The 18,726-nt window shown below is 38.5% G+C and overlaps 1 protein-coding gene across 2 annotated transcripts in view; it reads right to left on the reverse strand.

Moving 5' to 3' along the window:
- The window catches only part of LOC129182909 (metabotropic glutamate receptor 4-like), a 191,520-nt gene that overhangs the window by 33,474 nt on the left and 139,320 nt on the right, over positions 1-18,726 (reverse strand). For both annotated transcript variants that reach the window (XM_054779575.1, XM_054779566.1), the window contains exon 4: positions 2,133-2,268. In XM_054779575.1, coding sequence (XP_054635550.1) covers positions 2,133-2,268 — 136 coding nt within the window. The remainder of the gene's footprint in view (positions 1-2,132; positions 2,269-18,726) is intronic.

Below are 18,726 nucleotides of genomic sequence, written 5' to 3' on the forward strand. Positions count from 1 at the left end.
GACTTAAGACCAGGGGAGACCGGGCCTTTTCTGTAGTTGGTCCAAAGCTGTGGAACACTCTCCCCCCTCATGTAAAAACAGCCCCCACAATTGAAAGCTTTAAGTCTCGTCTTAAAACCCACTTTTATTCTCTGGCTTTTAACTCGGCGTGAGTCGTGTGGTCCTCTGTGTCTTTTACTTTTTTTAGTTTTAATTGTTTTAGTTATTTTAGTTTTTAATTCAATGTACTTTCATCTACTTCTTGGAATGTTTTGCTTTTTATTGTTTTTATTTCCTGTTTAAATATTTTACTGTTGTACGTTTCTTTGTTTTTATTTATTGGATTTTTTAGTTTTTACGATAGTGATTTTTACTTTTTATTTACACTTACATTTACAATCCCTTATTTACTTATTATTTGTGGTTTTGCTAGTCTGTGCAGCACTTTGGAAACAATGTTTATAAAATGTGCTATATAAACAAAGTGGATTGGATTGGATTGGATTGGTATCCCATCGAGGAGCCCCAGGTTGTGGGCCTCTTAAAGACCTCACTGTTGGTTTTGTAAGATCATGTTACTTCTAAACCAAACAAAGTTGATGCTAATCAACCTGTTTTCCAAATAAGAATGGATAAGACAATCGATATGGAATCAAAAATGGAATTGGAATCATAAAAATCTTCTAAATTCTGAGTTGTAGACATATCTTTTCTTTACCCGGAACTTGCTGTCGCAACAATTATTATCCTTTTTGTTCCATTGAAGGCCACACTATCCTTGATGAAAAATAGGCAGCTTGCACTGTATTGTTACCACTCTTAACAGTTTTATGGCCACAAGGTTGTACGATTGATGAGGAATCATTTTTGTCATCTTTCAACATGTATTGTGCTGAAAATGTATGTACAAAAATGTAAGAAAGTGATTTTTGCACCATGAAGTGACAGAAACATGCCCAAACAGAAAAATGCAAGGTGAAGAATCAATCCCAGTATGTTTTTTTATTGAGCACAAATATTGTAGAGAACAAACTCACTCACCAAAGTGCTAAGGACATAACTCGTCTTTTCAACAACGCAGAGACCAGAGTCATTTATCTGCTGACTCCCATTCTTGCACTTTATCAAAGGAGCTCAGGACTCCACATTCAGGGCAGTTCGGTTAGTTATGAGGCTTGCAAAGGCTTTGAGGATGCAGCAGGAATTTAGAGTTGGGATCCCCTTGGCTTTAGGTAATTACTATATATTCACACAAGTAGCCGTTATCTAGACGGGATTAAAGTCAATGAGCACCGGGACTTCTGGCTCGGTCATCACCAAGGGACCCTCCTAATTCACTGGCCTCAAGAAATGCACTAGCCTACTAAGCGGTTGCTAGGAGATGGTTTCCCCTCACAAAGCCACAACAGGGCTCCTTGTAATGATTACGCCTGCAACTAATGAATTCATTCTTAATGGAGACAACCATCTTAAGAGCAGATAATGAATTTGATCAGATACATTTCAGTCCTCACAAGGGTAGCTTTAATATTTCCATGAGTGGAAACATGTTAGTTTGGATGACAATGCTGTTTGTTGTAAATGAAAGACATTGATGAAAGGGGACTAAATGAATTCTGAAATTCAGACAGGACATTGTTTATTGGAGACATTTTCAGTTTTTTTTACTTCACTTTGATTTGCATATTACAGTCGTGCCCGCTTGCCTGTATAATGAACCAAACTTCAACTTTTAAAATCTGAGTTCTTTTGACCAGTGCTGTTGTGGATTGTCATAAAATAAAAAGAAAAATAAAAAAAAAATATAAAATATAAAATATAAAATATAAAATATAAAATATAAAATGCAAGGCGACAGTGCTCAGGGACCCGGCGGGAGACAAATATAACACCGAGCGATTTGTCAGGTCAGATTTTTTTGAGGAGGCATTTGTATGATGCAAATGTATTACATTTTTGAACGTATATTGTTTTGAGAAGCCAAACTGCTGATGGGGGGTCCACTGCTGATGGGGATGTCATACAACTTTGTGTAAAAAAATCCCAACTATCCCTTTAAGCGTTTATTGTCTCTAAAGTAATAAACGTGTCAGGATTTGAGCCATTTGAGTTACTTTAGGTGTTTTAAACAATGAGGATTTCACTCCACTGACCTGATGTCGTCCTCATTGGCAAATATAATGACCACTCGGGCGTTTGGGTTCTCACTCAGCCTTCGTATAATCTTGTCGAATTCCCCAGTTTTTGGTTCACGAGGGATTTTCACAGACTGGGAGATGCACAGGCCACCTGAAGACAAGAAAACATTCAGTATCTTTTCAGTCATCGTCCTTCCTCTCATTAAACAAAATATATGAATACAAAGTAACTCTCTGCATGGTGCTACCATGTGAGGGGGAATATATGACACTCCAACTTTAAGATGATTAAATTAATTCATTCATTTATTGTAATTCCACAGTATTCTCCAGTAAAATCAATTAACTGTGCTTGAGTCACAAACCAGCTTGATGCCTTTACTTTGAGCAATTCCCCTCTGAATGAAAGAGAGCGAGGAGAGTCCTTGCCCCCTTTGAGATGCTCTGCTATTGGTTGCATTGGACTGGTCACCAATGAAGCTTTTAAATTCCCAGTGCAGTGTTTCAAGCCAACAATTTTTATCACCTTGCCAAAATGCCAAAGAGGCTACGTGCATGGTAATGATTTTCTCTTTGTTAACCCCTAACAAAGCCCAATGAACAATCAATACCCTTATTCAGTTCACACCACACAGCAAAGCCTGCTCCCAGATATACAAAATGGGAGGAAAGTATAGTGAATGCCATTTAAATAGCTTTGCTAATGAAAAGTCACTAATGCTTAAGCCAGGGGCCTCGCAATAATGTGGATGACTTTAACGATGTTTTCGTTTTTCTTCCAGCATTACAGGATTCACTGGGCATGTTTTCTTTGAGAAAAGCTGCGTTAAAATGTCTTCTATAATTGTGGCTGTGTCACAGCTATAACACAGCAACTCTGTCTTGTACATTCACTTGACTGGTTAGCAGATTCGCCGTTACTCCAGTAGAGAGGAAGAGACCATTGTGAAGTCTGAGTCATGTCTTTAGTGAGGCTCAGCTTACTTCTGCACCACATTAGGTCGCAAATGTTGTTATTGTGAACCTAAAACTTTTTAAGCAAATGTATTTTTGCCTAAATTAAGCATTTTCAAGCATAAAATGGCTAAATGAACTAAAATACTTCACAAATATAAGGCATTCAAAGACATTGATGAAATGTAGTATTGTATACTAGTCACGTGGTGTCAGTGTTCCTGTAATATTCGGTGAGGCAAACAAGCACCAGACTTCACCAGATTTAATCGACAAAACAACAGACTTATTGCAGGTTTCAATTATCTCCCAACAGACACAATAATCCCTCATAAAAACACAGGCTACTTTTGCAGGTCTTACCCAGGCAAAGCTGAAACTCATCTCTGAACAGATTTATCGAAACACACATGACCACAAGCCTTATTTATGTCTTAAATGGCTTATTTACTCTTATTTTGTGTACTGTATTGGGTAATATGAGTGTAAAGGTGATTATAGGGGGTGTTTTCCTGTCTAGAGGGCTCTTAAATGTTAAAACCCATATTGAGAAGGTAGTAAACAGGTTTTCTATGCTCTAACCAGGAAAATATTCCATTTATAAATAAGGAATCGTACTTCGTGGAAATGTGCTATGATAAACGAGGGATTACTGTAAAACCAATTCATTCATGTTTATGAATGCCTACAACTAAACAGGAAACGGACTCATTTATCTGCAACTTGAAATAGCTGGACAGTAAACCAGTGGTCCACAATATTTCTGAGCCCATAGATGAGCTTGTGTTCTGTTAGACCCCAGACGGCCTGTGGGGTGGTCAGATGTTATACTAATATCATGCAATTGTCATTTGCTCATGTATGAAACAAATAAAAGCACATCATCAAATGAACACCATACAATAAATACTGACTCGCTACCAAAATAGAGTGGTTTGATGTGTGTGGGTGATAGGCGTTGCATGTTTTTTCCGGATCGGACGGGAATGGCAGGAAGAACTTCAATGCCATTAGTTTTCATTTAACCCAAAAAGATGAAACAAACAAACTTCTCCCCGCACACAAGAGGTTTGGCTTATTAGTATGGAAGAGACGAGTGACGTGCATCCAACTTAGACCCCCATGTGGCGTCAGAGTAAAATAAACATCTTTCTATGTCATTTTTTGAATAAAATAATAATAATAATAATCATTGCTTCTGAAAGTTTCCCAGTTCGGCCCCGCCCATGGACCGATACCAGGCCGCAGCCCGGTGGTTAGGGACCCATGCAGTATACAACACTTACGAGCGATTAACCTGTGACAATCACAAGGTGGAAGCTATTGTGAATGATAAACATTAAGAGAAAATTCACCATTCAGGATGACAACAACTCAAAGCACATCAAAATATCAATAACTAAATCAACAGTCAACCAAGCCGAGAATCCACCTGAAAATGCACAAGCGATGACCTCCAAATCTGACATATCTAAAGGGTATTTGCATGAAGAGTGGTTCGAGATCTGTCATAGTGATATAGTCTCACGGGGGCTGGGAATTTCAGGTTACCTCAAGATATGACACATGGCTCATGATAACGATAATATCTCGATACGGTGATAGGGTGAAACAAACCAAAACCAAAAATGTATTTCATAGCGTATACTGTATTTTGCGGCATTCAGCAGGGATACGCTCCAGCTTACCCGTGACCCTCATGAGGACAAGCAGGATAGAAGATGGATGGATATTTTGCACAGATTTGAACAAGAATAGAACAAGCAAAGGTGCAAAAACAGAGACTGTTTTTAGTGCAACATAACTAAACAGGATTTTATTTTAGGCATCTGACAGTGATGCTATTTTAAACTCATTCAGAAAACACAACAGCTCATTCTCTCAAGTAGATCAACTCAATTAAGTAGAAGCATAACAGAAATAAACATTTTATAATACGCTATAGTAGTAGTGAGGCAATCACCAGAAAGAGACGCGGATAAGGTTGAGCAGCATGACAATTTTGATGACATCGGATCATGACACCTCTTTGTTACATAACATAACCTTTAGCATTTGAAAACATTACAAAAATCAACATTCCTCTGACTAAGCATGTTTGCCGTGCTGCCCGTGTGCCGTATTTTCGTGACACACGTCTTACATACTGCAAAGTCCTTATCCAGCTTTGTCCCGTCCAAGTGAGTCACACCCTTGCTTTCAAAAATGCTGGCACATCTTTACGTTTAAGTTCCCCGGAAGAGTCCGCCATAATGCGCAGTCTGTTTCTTCTTTCATTGTTTCTTCCTCTTCTGTGACATCCACCCAATTTTCTGCCGCTCTTGCAAGGAGCTCCTTGTGGATGACATGGAAAATGGTGATTCGACTCACTGAGGAACGGTGAAAGAAGTTTATAGTGGCTGTATTTTAATAATAATACATGACGAGGGTGTATCGATATTGTCATTTCATCACACCCCTCAGTCCCACCCAAAATGACTGAATACTGTTATAAAAAAGGCATTTTAACACAAATATTAGCTGCAGCCATGTTTTTCCCTCAATAGAGGATTTCAGTTTGTCATTAACCAAATTATAAAAGGCATTTTTTGAAATAAATGTGTGTGGGCTCTACACAACATCGTTTTCTCTCAATTTACACATATATTCCAAATCTAAGTTTACGTATATAGTGTAAAAGAACTCACAGTGCCAAGGAAATTTGTGAACAGTTAATCATTTTTGTATTATTTGTGGTGTTTCTACCCTCCGTGGCCATTCCACAGTGGAAACCTTGCTAAAATTGAAGCAGGGGTTTATCTGTCTACCCCTCTGTGTCATTACACTTACACTACCATGAGAGGCTCATGGGAAATTTAGCAGCGGCTCTCTACTCTGTGAGACTCTATCAATCATTGAATTCTATGCCTTTGCCTCACCGGTACTTCAGTCCCCACTTCCCACAACATCTGCTGTGTGGAAGCAGAGCACTCATCCCTACCTTTTCTTCTTTCCTCACTTCACTGGCAGCCACAACTGCCTCTGGAGAGAATAGAGGGAGGACCAGGGGATAAGAACGCATCCTCTGGGAGTTGGGACACAATGAACATGACTGGTGTTGTAACTCTGTTACTTATTGTGTCTACACAGGTATTTGATTCATTGCCAACGCAATCCATTCATTCATCAATGCATTCTCCTCTTATCGGTCAGTGACAGACACAATCCCAAGACTGAAGAGCCCAGACTGACAAACAAGACACTCAACCCCTTTACAATACTTCTACTATTATGGCAGAACCAGAGTTTAAACTTACTTAGTTATGATAAATATAACCTTGTACAATTGTATTCTGAATTCTGCATTCCTGAACTCCATCATGTCCGCTGGCAAGCCGTCCATTGCAAAAAAAATAAAAACCCAATGTGCGTCGACTTAAAAAAATCAGTTCCTTACCATTTTGTTTTTGTCTCTAGAAAAAAAAACAGGCTCATCAGTAGCTCATTTGGAAATGTACATTTCAATCACGCGGGAATGATTGCAAATGAACAAGCTGTTTTTTGTAAAAGAAAACTTAACAACCGTGTAGGCCTTTAAACTACACTCTTACTCTTTGAGGAGTAAAACCAGTTTCATGATTCCTGTCACTCACAAAAGGCCGGACTGACAGCGAGGCTGAAAGTGACCTTAACGCCAGAAGCTACAGCTCACAGCTCTGCACCGTCTGTCTGACAGGTGAATGACAGCGAGTCGAACTGATTCTAAAGGTTGAATTCGGGGCTCTTAGGCTCGAGCAAAATGGTGCAGAATCAAAGCAAGCAAAAACAATACAGCTATGAAGTGTTGTTCGGAATGGAATGCACTAAATAGCACGTCTTAGAATACATGCAACCAGCAGTAATTGTCCTATTTGGCATATATTTATACAATTTAGAGTCACATCTGCTGGATCTTTTAATCCTGTCCACAAATATATATATATAAAAATATACCTCTCATGGCAGCGGTTTAAAAAAACATTTAAAAACTGTAATCAGTCCACCAGCAATTCCTGGCGTTCACAACAACATGTACTGTATCATTCCATGCTCCATCAGTCCACCAAGTTTTAGTCAGTATTTTTTGTGGACTCTTGCTTACAAAGCAACCAACAAATAACATAACCTTTTTAGCAGCGATAATGAGCACACTGTGACAGACTCACGCTACAGCGTGAGAGCTGACCCGCCCACCTCTGACTAGAGAAGAGGATGCTCTTTTCAGACCCAATAAGAAGGCATGAACTTGTCCATACTAGAAAATCAGTAGTAGGCTTACTTACCGTCATTCAAATTCTAAACAGTAGATTATGGTGTGGTCTTCTGACTGACATTAACATCCAAGTATGTCATTTCAGTACAGTTATATAATTTAGGGTACATCTCAGACACATATTTAGTGTCCATCACATCTTTAAATAGACAATGTGTTCATTTCCTTGCATGACCTGTTGAAGCTTTGCCAAGCTAATGTCATAAAACACACAATAAAACTGACAAATTGAAGCATCCCGTACTATACTGCAGCAGCCACTGTTGAAAACTTAATGAGCAGTGTATTTCTCTCCCAACGCTCATTCCTCCTAACGGCTGAGTGCCATCTAAAACCGTCTCTAAAAATATCCACCGCCGAGGAGACGGCAAGCCTCCGCTCTGGCATCTTCCATTGTTAGCCTGATCAAATCACAAATATTAATTCCTGTTTGACACCCAGGGGTGCATGACTGCCATGAACATCACATATTTTTGGGGCATAGCGGATGATGGCAGCACACCTCATTTACCTGCTGAACAACAGAGCGGAAGCACACATAGTCCCCCCGGTAAGTGATGTGATGGAAGGGTAAGCGTACAAATAACCTGCTTAGTCAATTGTAATAGCTTTTGTGGCAGGTTAAACTTGTAACTGCATTGCATTAATTAGAAGAGCAAACGTAAACAGGGCAGATGGTCAAACGTGGCAAGAAGTGTGGGATATGTCATATTATACGTCAATGCAATGAAAAAAACCATCACAGCTTCCTTTAAATCATTCAAAAGCAGACATTTAATAATTACAGCGCATGCACAGAGCTGTGAATTTCCATCAGCTTTGATCAAACGGAGCACTCTGAGTACTGTACTCAGGGTTCACAGATTTGACATTTCAAAATTCCAGACTTTTTCCAGACTTTGTAAAAAGATGTATATCATCAGAGCTGCAATAATTAACCGATGATAAATCAATTATCCAATTAATCTACAACTATTTTGGTATTTGATTGTTTTTTTTTTTATCATCTTCGGGCGGGAGGCGGGATACACCCTGGACTAGTCACCAGTCAAATGCAGGGCACATATAGACAACAACCATTCACACTCACATTCATACCTATGGACAATTTAGAGCCAATAATTTAGCTAACACTTTTGAAATGTGGGAGGAAACCGAAGTACCTGGAGAAAACAGACCTGTGATAACAGTCATGGAAACTTGAGATGAGCGAGTACATCACTATTTGTATCTGTATCTGTATCTGTATCTGTATCTGTTCACCCATCTTAATTATCTGTATCCGTATTGGTACTCAGACTGGGCGGGGCATAACCGGAAGTGGGCGTGATTTAATTGGCAATGGGTGGGGCTTAAATGTAAATTATTTTAAAATCTGAAATTGACATGGATTGATCAGAAGTTGCTATATTTATTGTATATTATTCAGCGATATGTGTACTGTGTATGTGTGTAAGTGATCTGTAAGACTTTATTTTTTAATTATTTTTTGAATGATCTCTGTCAAGTTGGTAATACATGCAAACCTAAAAAAAACACATCTGGAGTGGAGGAAGTGACCAACGCGACACAAGCCGTTTTCAACTCTGTCTTGTCAAATGCACTACATACCCTCTCTATGGCTGTAGGGAGTCTGTCTGTCTAGGCAGGAGCGGTCGCTGTGTGTGACTGGCTAATCACAGAGTGTGAAGAGTGAATACGTAAGCAGTTACCCAATGAGGATTTTGTGTTGTGCCAACTAATCTGCTGTATCTTCAAAAGCTATGGACCTAGATCCAGAAGAAAACCGCCTTAATGGCATATGCGATTTTTGTGAATAACTACTGAACTAATATGGATATCATTATGGATCCAATTGCTTGCATCAGAATGATGGTGATTAAAATGAGATGCAGGTAAAGAATAGAGTCATCCTGCTAAGTGCGTTTCCTGTCTTTTTTCACAGAAAGCTTTTATTTTATTACTAAAATAAAAACACTTTACACAAGTTTTCACCATCAGTACTCCGGCTCTGTGCCTCAATTTGTTCTGTCTACTGTGCCTTGTGCAACTGTTCACCTGCAAGTGATCTCTACTTGACTGACACCTCTGTTATATTCTATATCTGCCTCTGTGGAGGTCCTTTCAAATGTTGTCAACTTGATCTAACATCTAAACGAGCATACAGCACAAATAAACTCATGTGCTCCAATCCAAGTGTGCTTATGATGCTGGTAATAGTGGCAGCAGTTTCAGTAGGGAATTTCAGACTTACCGGTCTCCGGCCACCTCTTCCAGCTCCACCGGGAGGACACCAAGGTGTTCCCAGGACAGCTGTGCGACATAATCCCTCCAGCGTGTCCGGGTCTGCCTCAGGTCCTTCTCCTGGCTGGGCATGCCCTGAACACCTCACCAGGGAGGCGTCCAGGAGGCATCCAGACTAGATGCCCGAGCCACCTCAACTGGCTCCTCTCAATGTGAAGGAGCAGTGGCTCTTCTCTGAGCCCCTCCCGGATGACCGAGCTCCTCACCCTATCTCTTAGGGCACATGTGTCAAACTCAGGCCCAGGGGCCAAATCCAGCCCGCTCTGTGACGTCCATCCACACGAGTGAAGTAAAAAAAATGTATGTCCACATAAAAACACATTCACCAGCTGTAATGCGCATTTTGTCCCAACCTTGAAAACACAACCACAAGGGTGCATTATATTGACATGTTCCAATCCCCGCACTGCATGCGCAGGGAACCGGGATAAAAGGTGTGCAGGCTGCTTACTTATCTAGTCATCAGTACTAATGAGACATTTTCTCAAAGTTTAACCATACTAACGACTATTTTTCAAGCCTGGATTATTGGTGCATGGCCTGTCATGTTTGCAACTTCAAACGAGCATCTGTGTGTGTGCACTGATGATGCACATGAGCGTTCTTCATTCACCAATTATGTTGGTTGTTAAATGCTTTAATTGTTAAATGTTGGTTGTTAAATGTAAACATTGGTAACCTTTACATTACATTAACAACCACTGACATCAATTTACAATTAGATATTTGAAAAATTTGCTGCTAATGAAGTCCTCCTCTTCTAATAAAAAAATATTCTGCAGACTTCAGGAGCCTCACCTTTGTTTAACAGTGAAGCGATGACATGCATCTTCCGCTTGGGTCAAGTCACCTTGTGTGCAAAAAAACTTGGCTAAAGCTTACAGTGTATTGATGACACTGCTTATAATGCAAGAAGGTATATCGCAAACCACAACGCTAGTTACACTCTGGCCTCAGAGTTGATGGATCAACTAAAAGCATGTGTCAGCATTGCTGTTTTCTTAAGCCAAATGGCAACCAGTCGTATCTGTCAGCAAGTCTGCTTCCAAATCAGCACACTGGATGCTCACAAATGGAAGTGAACTCTGCTTATCCTCACATCTTCACTGCTCACCCACAGGCTCATAATGTGCAGCGGTTTGAGAGGATGTTATTGAGCATATTGTTATACACCCTATCCTACACACTTACAATGCCTACATTACGACGTAGTTAGAAGGATTGTTTATTCTTTTCAGAAGTAAACCATGTATTGTCTATGAGAGCTTTTCTAAATAACAAAAATATCAGAATAAATTGTTGTCGGTCTTCAGCAATACTGCAGAATTTGAACTGTTTCTCTCGTCACAACAACCGCTATAAGCTCACTTTATAGAATAGTGTGAGGTGAAGACAGTGATTATTTTGACTCAGTAGTGTTGGCACAAAAGATTTGTCTGTGTCTGCAAAAAGAAATCCAACACTGTCCTATTTTCGGGTAGCTGTCAAGAACTTAGCTGAACTAGCAGATAAGTGTTTGTATATGCATGTCGACCTGATGATGCACATTTGCCTTTTAGATATGTTTCATAGCAGTCTGTGTTGGTCTTGATCTTTAAGGCTGCGTCAACAGGTATGATTTTATTTTCATACAGTGGTGTACAGATGCAGACATCTTCTGTAAAAAGGCCTGCTACATCATCCTGTTTGAAACCGCAGAATCAGAGGAACTCCTGGGACAGTATTTTGGTTACATTTAGCTACTTCAGAAGGAAAATACAGTACACAGTATTAAAAACAGCTCTCGGTAAGATGTAGCGCATTTCGACACCACTGCAACCACAATACTGTAATAAGCCTTAACTTAATACCTCTCCAACAGCGTCAATCAAAACAGTGCTGTAGTGATAGGTCGTTCGCAAATGATCTTGGAGCTGGCTCTTAGAACGACAGCTGTCTGTTTTTCTCTTAAAGCCTCACGTGATTGGTCAAAATGTGTGGTGCCATATGTGTCGACACTGAGTACAGAGGTGATAGAGGGTTTACACATACATCAAAGCAGTGAGCAGATGAACAGGAGGGAGGGAAAAGAATAGAATTTGAGACTGCCAGCTGGAAAGGTGAGGAAAATGAACAGCAGGAGACAAAAGGTGAGACACTTGGATACTGTTACTTGGATACTGCTCTGTCTTTTAGCTTTGCACATTTAAATGTATATATTGTGTAATGTTTTGTTGATGTTGTGTTGTTTGTAAATGGTCAAATACAGTCGTCCGCGGTTTCACTCCATCATATTATTAGTCAAAAAATATGTATATGGAAGAATTTTACCTTTTTGTTGCCTGAATTAAGCATTTTCAAGCATAAAAATGCGTAAATACAAGGCATTCAAAGACGTGAGTGATATGTCGTATTCTACGCTGGTCTCTAGGTGTAGGTTTTACAACAATAGGCTTTTATTGCAGGTTTGAATTATTATATAACAGTCACAATAATCCCCAATAAAAACAAATCCAAATAAAAACACAAGCTACTGTTGCTGCAGTAACCCACGGCAAGCTGAAACTCAACTCTGAACCCCCATTGTCACTTCCTGTATGCCCGCCACTCAGCTCCCCTAGGGAACGCATTTATACCATCACACACGAACACGAGTCTTATACTGTATATGTCTAATATATATCTTTATTTATCTTATATATATATATATATATGTATAATTACAGTATATCTTATGTCTTATTTACTCTTATTATATCTACATCTATATCTAAAGTGTAAAGATGAATATAGGGGTGTGAGTTCATGTTTAGAGTGCTCTAATAATGTTAAAATCTGTATTTAGAAGATCGCAAACAGGTTTTCTATACTCTAACTACGAAAATATTAGATTTATAAATAAGGAATCCTACTTCACGGAAATTCACTTCACTTATCACGGCCATGTATGGAACCGAATCGATTTCATGCTAAGCATTCAAATAGAGCCATTTAAATAATAAATATTTCATTAATTATATATTTGCATTAGAAATTCACACTCGTATTTTGGTAATAAATCAATTTAAACACCAAAAAAGGAGCCATTTTGGGAGCTGAAAGAGCCGGCTCTTTTTAGGGAGCCGAGCCAAAAGACAGAACCAAAATTGTCATTGCTTCAGTGCTGGAGATCATGCATTGATCCATGCTTGCATGTAAGTTACTTACTGTACTTACGTAGTCAGAGAACATGGTTTTGGGAAAACTAATTAACCAATTTCCACAAAATTGATGTTGAAGCAGGGAATGGGCCGTGAAAGGAATGGATCAATTTTCTAATCCACAATTTTAATTTACTTTTAATTTTCACTCTGCCATGAATGGTGGAACAATGCGTGTTTCACAATTGGCCTTGAGTGAGGTATGTACTCCAATCACAGTGCCATTCTATACATAATTGTAAAGGCGTCATTTCAGCTTTTGTATTGGATGTCATTGTAAAGTTTTAGCCATTGTTGTGGCTAACGAGCGTGAAAGTTATTTTCAATCTTCTAGCAAGTGATTTATCAACAAACTCACAAGCTTTTTTTTACATTTCAAAAATAAGCAAATCAACATGAGCTTCCTCCTCAACATCAATGGTGTCTAATGTGTAGAAAGCCATAAACACAGCAGGCCTTCATTTGGCTGCTCACATTGTCAGAGAGCTCATGAAAATGTCCTTTTAGGCACATTTGATGTCGCGTAGACTGACGTGTCCCTGTCAGTGGCTTCCATACATTACTGACATCAGAAGAGGGAAATGACGGTTGACAATCTGCATTTAAGTCGTGTTTCTTCTCCCTGGGCACATTCTCTATTCTCTATTCTAGTTGTGCTGCAGACGTGCTAAACTAATTGGTCTTTTCATTACTAAATTAATAAAGGGATTGGCTTGTCATATATAATTATCATTGTCACTAGATTGTACAATGTTTCTGTCTGAAATCTATTTCACATTATTTACACACCCTTTTTTTCTCTACTAGACAATGGCAACCTTGTACGGACATGTCAAACACAGCAGGGGTAGGATTATGTATAATCAATAAGCTCTACTTCTTCCGACTCCTTTTCGCACATGTTGAATTGTTGAAGTGTAAACATGTGATGTACAGTAATTCCGTTTATCACGATTAATTAGTTCCAGATGAGTGATAAGTGAATTTCCGTGACGTAGGATTCCTTATTTATAAATACATTTCCGTAGACCCCGCCTCTCGCACAAAGTCAGTGGGGTAGGCTCCAGCATACCCACAACCCTAGTGAAGATAAACGGCATAGAAGATGGAGGGATGGATGGATATTTCCATAGTTAAAGTATAGAAAACCTGTTTACGACCTTCGGTTATCGGTTCTTTGCCAATAACCGATATGCCGATAATGTCCAACTCTCAATTTCCGATTCCGATTATCAACCGATACCGATATGTGTAACATCACATATTTTTTTCTTGAGTAAAATTGTTGTAAAGTAACAATACTGTTAAAATGAGTACAGTTTTGTTGGCTACTCCACCCATCTCTGAGTAGATAATTCATGTATTACATGTTTTATATAAGAATACATTTGTGTTTCTTGTGCCTTGATTTATGTTATTTTTGGAAAGATGTAATTTATTTTTACTTAAAGGGGTATCGTTTAAAATACATGAATTTGCTGCTAACTATTTTGATAGATCATTTTCATGTTCTTATTTTATATTCTTATTTTATTGCATTAAAAATGCTCATTAAAACCACTATATATATATATATATATATCAGACATCCCTAATTACAGCTCTATAGACATATAATAACACCCTTTTTTGTCACCTTTACACTCGTATACACCCTATATACTGTAGTAGACAAAATAAGAGTAAATAAGCCATTTAAGACATAAATAAGACTTGTGCTCTTATGTGTTACTATAAATGTGTTCCCTCTGGGACCTGAAAGAGAGGCGGACAGAAAGTGAGGTCAAGGGTTCAGCGTTATGTTTCAGCTTTGTGTGTGTGATGGCCATTTAGCCATTTTTATGCTTGAAAATACTTAATTAAGGCAAAAAAATGCATGGTTTAGTAATTCTTAATTATATTAACAAATTAATATAGTTTTGAAAAAACGCGATAGAGCTGAGCTGCAAAATTCGAACCGTGTGTAACTTTGTTAAGTATGTTCTAAATAAATTAAACCATTACCATATAGGATACACTGTGGGTGTCATGGTTATAGTTAACGTTCTCAGAGAAAAAAATGTCTCTGGAATTGTACTGTGAACCGTTCATTATTTGTCAATAGTCTTTTGTTTAAACACTGCTGAGGTTAAAGTGCATTGCAATGCAAGATTACTGATATTATACTAATGCCTTTCATTGCTGCATTGCAGCAAGAGCATAATTACTGTGATTTTGTCACTTTGTTCCTCTCCCAGCACTCCCAATGTCCGCTACTAGATAGACTATAGTTTGGATTTAAGTTTCTTAGTTACACTAGCAGCAAATAAGAAATGGTTGGAGCTTCACATGTTACTAATAACCAAATACAGTAATGATAAATACTGTACCTGTGTTCAAATTGATATTACTGAGGGCTTATAATATTCCAGTTGTTGAAAAGACCAATAAAAGAAACTAATACTGTATAAACATATTTTCCTGAGGTTGTTGGGGTTTTTTTTGGTAACAAAAATACTGTTATCCATGCTCTTCTTGATAATGTAACCCAAGGTTCATGTGCGGGCACCTTCCCAGTGCAAGGTCTAAATAACAAAAGACTTTTTGTTCACTTTGAATTGTGCCTCCGGCAAGCCTCAGGAAGTCTCCTGTAGAGGACAGAGCATCCTCACTAGACACAGAGTATCTCCACAATAAAGTAAGTCAATTATTCTAAGGTGAATTCTCTTTTGTTCAGTTGTTAACATGTCAGTTTTTTTCTGTAAATGCTCCTGGACCTCATAGCGTACTAAATTGGGCAGTTGCAAGTCCAACCTGCAATTATTTAAAATATTCTTTTACTTGGCAAACTTTCTGCAATGTAAAGTACGGTGGAATTTTGGTTTCCAAACGCTCTCATTTTTGTATGATTTGGTTATTAACGACAATTTTTGCCAAAATGTTGCCTCGGTTCTCACACGCTGTCTCAGTTATATTAATATCACTCGTAACAGACTGCTGTATTTTACCCTTTGGCATGCTGAATCTTATTGGCATTAGTAAAGGCGTGGATGGACTACTCCCAGCATTGCTTGTTTATTCCGCCATCTTGGATTACACACCCAACACCAAATTTCATGGTACTTAGTTTACACAATACTAGGGTATCCTGTAAGGCTCATTCATATGGGAAACTCAAATGAGAACGTTACACAAGCTAGTCCGTTTGGCCACGTATCATTCCGCAGACCCTGGTGTCTTGTCATATTAAAACACTGCTTATGTCCAACTATGTTCATTATGTGTTTTTATGACAAAACTTGTCTGTTAGCTAGCCTCAACTCCCATCCGTCACCCCTCTATGATGTCATCACCGGTGGACTCCGTAGTTATTTGCTAATTAACAGAGTTACACCACAAGTCTCTGCTTTTTTGAGTTGCAAGTTCCAGCACTTTGATGAAGAAGGTGAGAAACACGATTGAATTCAAGAAATAGCTCATAGCAAAGCACAAAGCTGTCATCCGTGTGGTTCACTACTCCCCTCATCCCTCTCCACTGCCTCATCGCCACCATTGCCAACAAGAATTTAACGTAAAGGGGATTTAAATGTTTAATTATCTCTTTCATTCGTCACTTCTATGCATTTCAAATTGTTTTCTGTATGTAAAATTATTTATTGTTCTCTATTAAAAGTGTTTTGTACTAACATTTTTGGGTGTCTACAACGGATTAATTGGGTTTACTTTGTTTCCCGTGGGAAAAATTGTTTCAGTTTTCCTACGATTTGGTGCTAGACAGACCCGTGGAACAATTTAATAATAAAAACTGAGGTTCCACTGTACTTATTTTAATGCAAACAAAATATTAGATGGTACGTTTAAATAAGTACTTCCAATAATTCTGATTTGAAATTGAAATAACTTGCACTGACAAAACATGGACTAAGAGAGGAAATACAACTGAAATAATTCATGAATTAAACAAATGTTTTTGAAGCACTCAAGCTGGCTCCTCCAGAAGATCAAAACATTGCTGTCATCCTTTCCTAAAGCAGCATGTTTAACAATCACAGACTACAATGAAGCGAGAGAATGAGAACATGATAAATAACTAAATAATGACCTGGAATTGAACTGTTTTCGCCAGTGCCTTTTACAGCTCACTGGTTGTTTGAAAGAATAAAGTGTGCTCCTCGTTCTGGGGAACTACATTGAAAATATGTGAGAAAAAAATCAAAGTAAATTCAGTCCCAAAAGTAGCAGCTGATGCGGGAGGAAGCTGTCTGATGTGCATTCTCCTAATAATCAAAATCCAGCTTGTTGTGCCCACACCAAAAAATACGTAAATCCCCTTTTTTAGACAACACCCATGGTGAATATATTTTTCCATGATTCATTTTGACATTTTCCTCACGACAAAAGGTACAATAAGCTGCCTCACTTTGAACATTTGCATAATGTCCCCGTCAGTCGTCTGACGGCATGCACTGTTCTTGCCCTCCTCCTTAACCTCAACTGCCATTTAAGATAAAAATGCACATTTATTGCAAGAATGATAGGACTGCTTCTGCATTGTAGATGTTGAAATAACGTCAGGGAAAGAGCGTACACACAGAGACGTAAAGGCAATCATGACATTTTAGGCAAATCAGGGTTTCCCCTGGGATTTTTTGAAGCTGTGGTGGTGGGCTGCATAGGAGGGCAGACTGCCACCGCTGTGTCATGCCGCTGATGTGTTTACATTTTTTTTTAGTATGACAAATACTTTTTATGACTTATTTATTCATGAACTTATTTATTTAACAACAACAACCGGCAGAACATGAACTGAGAACATTGCCAAACTGTTAATTTATTGACAAAGTTGCTGAGAGCACTTAAACTGGGAGTCTAAAATGTCAAGCCTCCTTTTCTTACCTGACCTATTTACCGTAATTTCCAGTGTATAAGACGCACCGGTGTTTAAGATGGGCCCACTAAATTTAGAGAAAAAAACAGATTGGTACATATATAAGCCGCACCGGACTACAAGCTGTGCATGTCCACGTCATAAAATGGCATATTGTGGTGCGCACAAGTCCATAAGAACCAGGTAGCTCTTTATTTGACAGGAGCCAATCATGAGCTATAGGAAAGTCACAACCAACATGTCAACACATTGGAAATCGCAGGAGGTCATTACTCAATATAACAGTCTGACTCACGGTGTCATCTTATAAAGAACGCAGAAATCATCCCACAGCGGCTTAACACTCAAAAGCTAGGTAAGAAATATACAAGGCAAGTACCAATACAAGTTTAAAACAAAAAAACAACCTCTATTTTATCTTCATCTTATAATGCATTTCATCCCAGCAAAGCATTTGTCGGGGTGCTGCAATGATGTCAGCCTCCCTCTGGGCTCTAGGATCCCTGCAGCATTGCAGCGCCCCGGCAGCAATGACTGCAATTTCCAGTGGGTTGACAAGCTTGTCATGAGTTCACTTAGAGCTCATCATTGGCTTCTGCCAAAGAAAGAGCTACCATTTCCTCAGTGACTCGCGAGCGGCACGGCATTTAAACGATTATTAGCAGTTCTGAAGTAAAGAGATGTCACGAGATTGGAACATAGCCATAAATTAGCTGCACTGCTCTATAAACCGCAGAGTTCAAAGTTTAAGAAAAAAGTTGCAGCTTATACACTGGAAATTACGGTAGTCAAATAGTACGTGTCGAGAACAAAATTAAATTTGTTTTTACTATTTGAAACAAACCTCAATTTTATTTGATGTCTGTTTTAGAGTAATACGAATACACGGGAAATGAATTGTTCAATAATATATATTTTTTTGTTTAAAATAACACAAAATAATAAAATAAAATGTTAATCATTTTGTTAATTTTGTTATTTTTGTTAATAACAATTTAATTATTTTTGTTATAT

Source organism: Dunckerocampus dactyliophorus, chromosome 1 (assembly GCF_027744805.1).
Source record: "Dunckerocampus dactyliophorus isolate RoL2022-P2 chromosome 1, RoL_Ddac_1.1, whole genome shotgun sequence".
NCBI classification, from domain to species: domain Eukaryota; kingdom Metazoa; phylum Chordata; class Actinopteri; order Syngnathiformes; family Syngnathidae; genus Dunckerocampus; species Dunckerocampus dactyliophorus.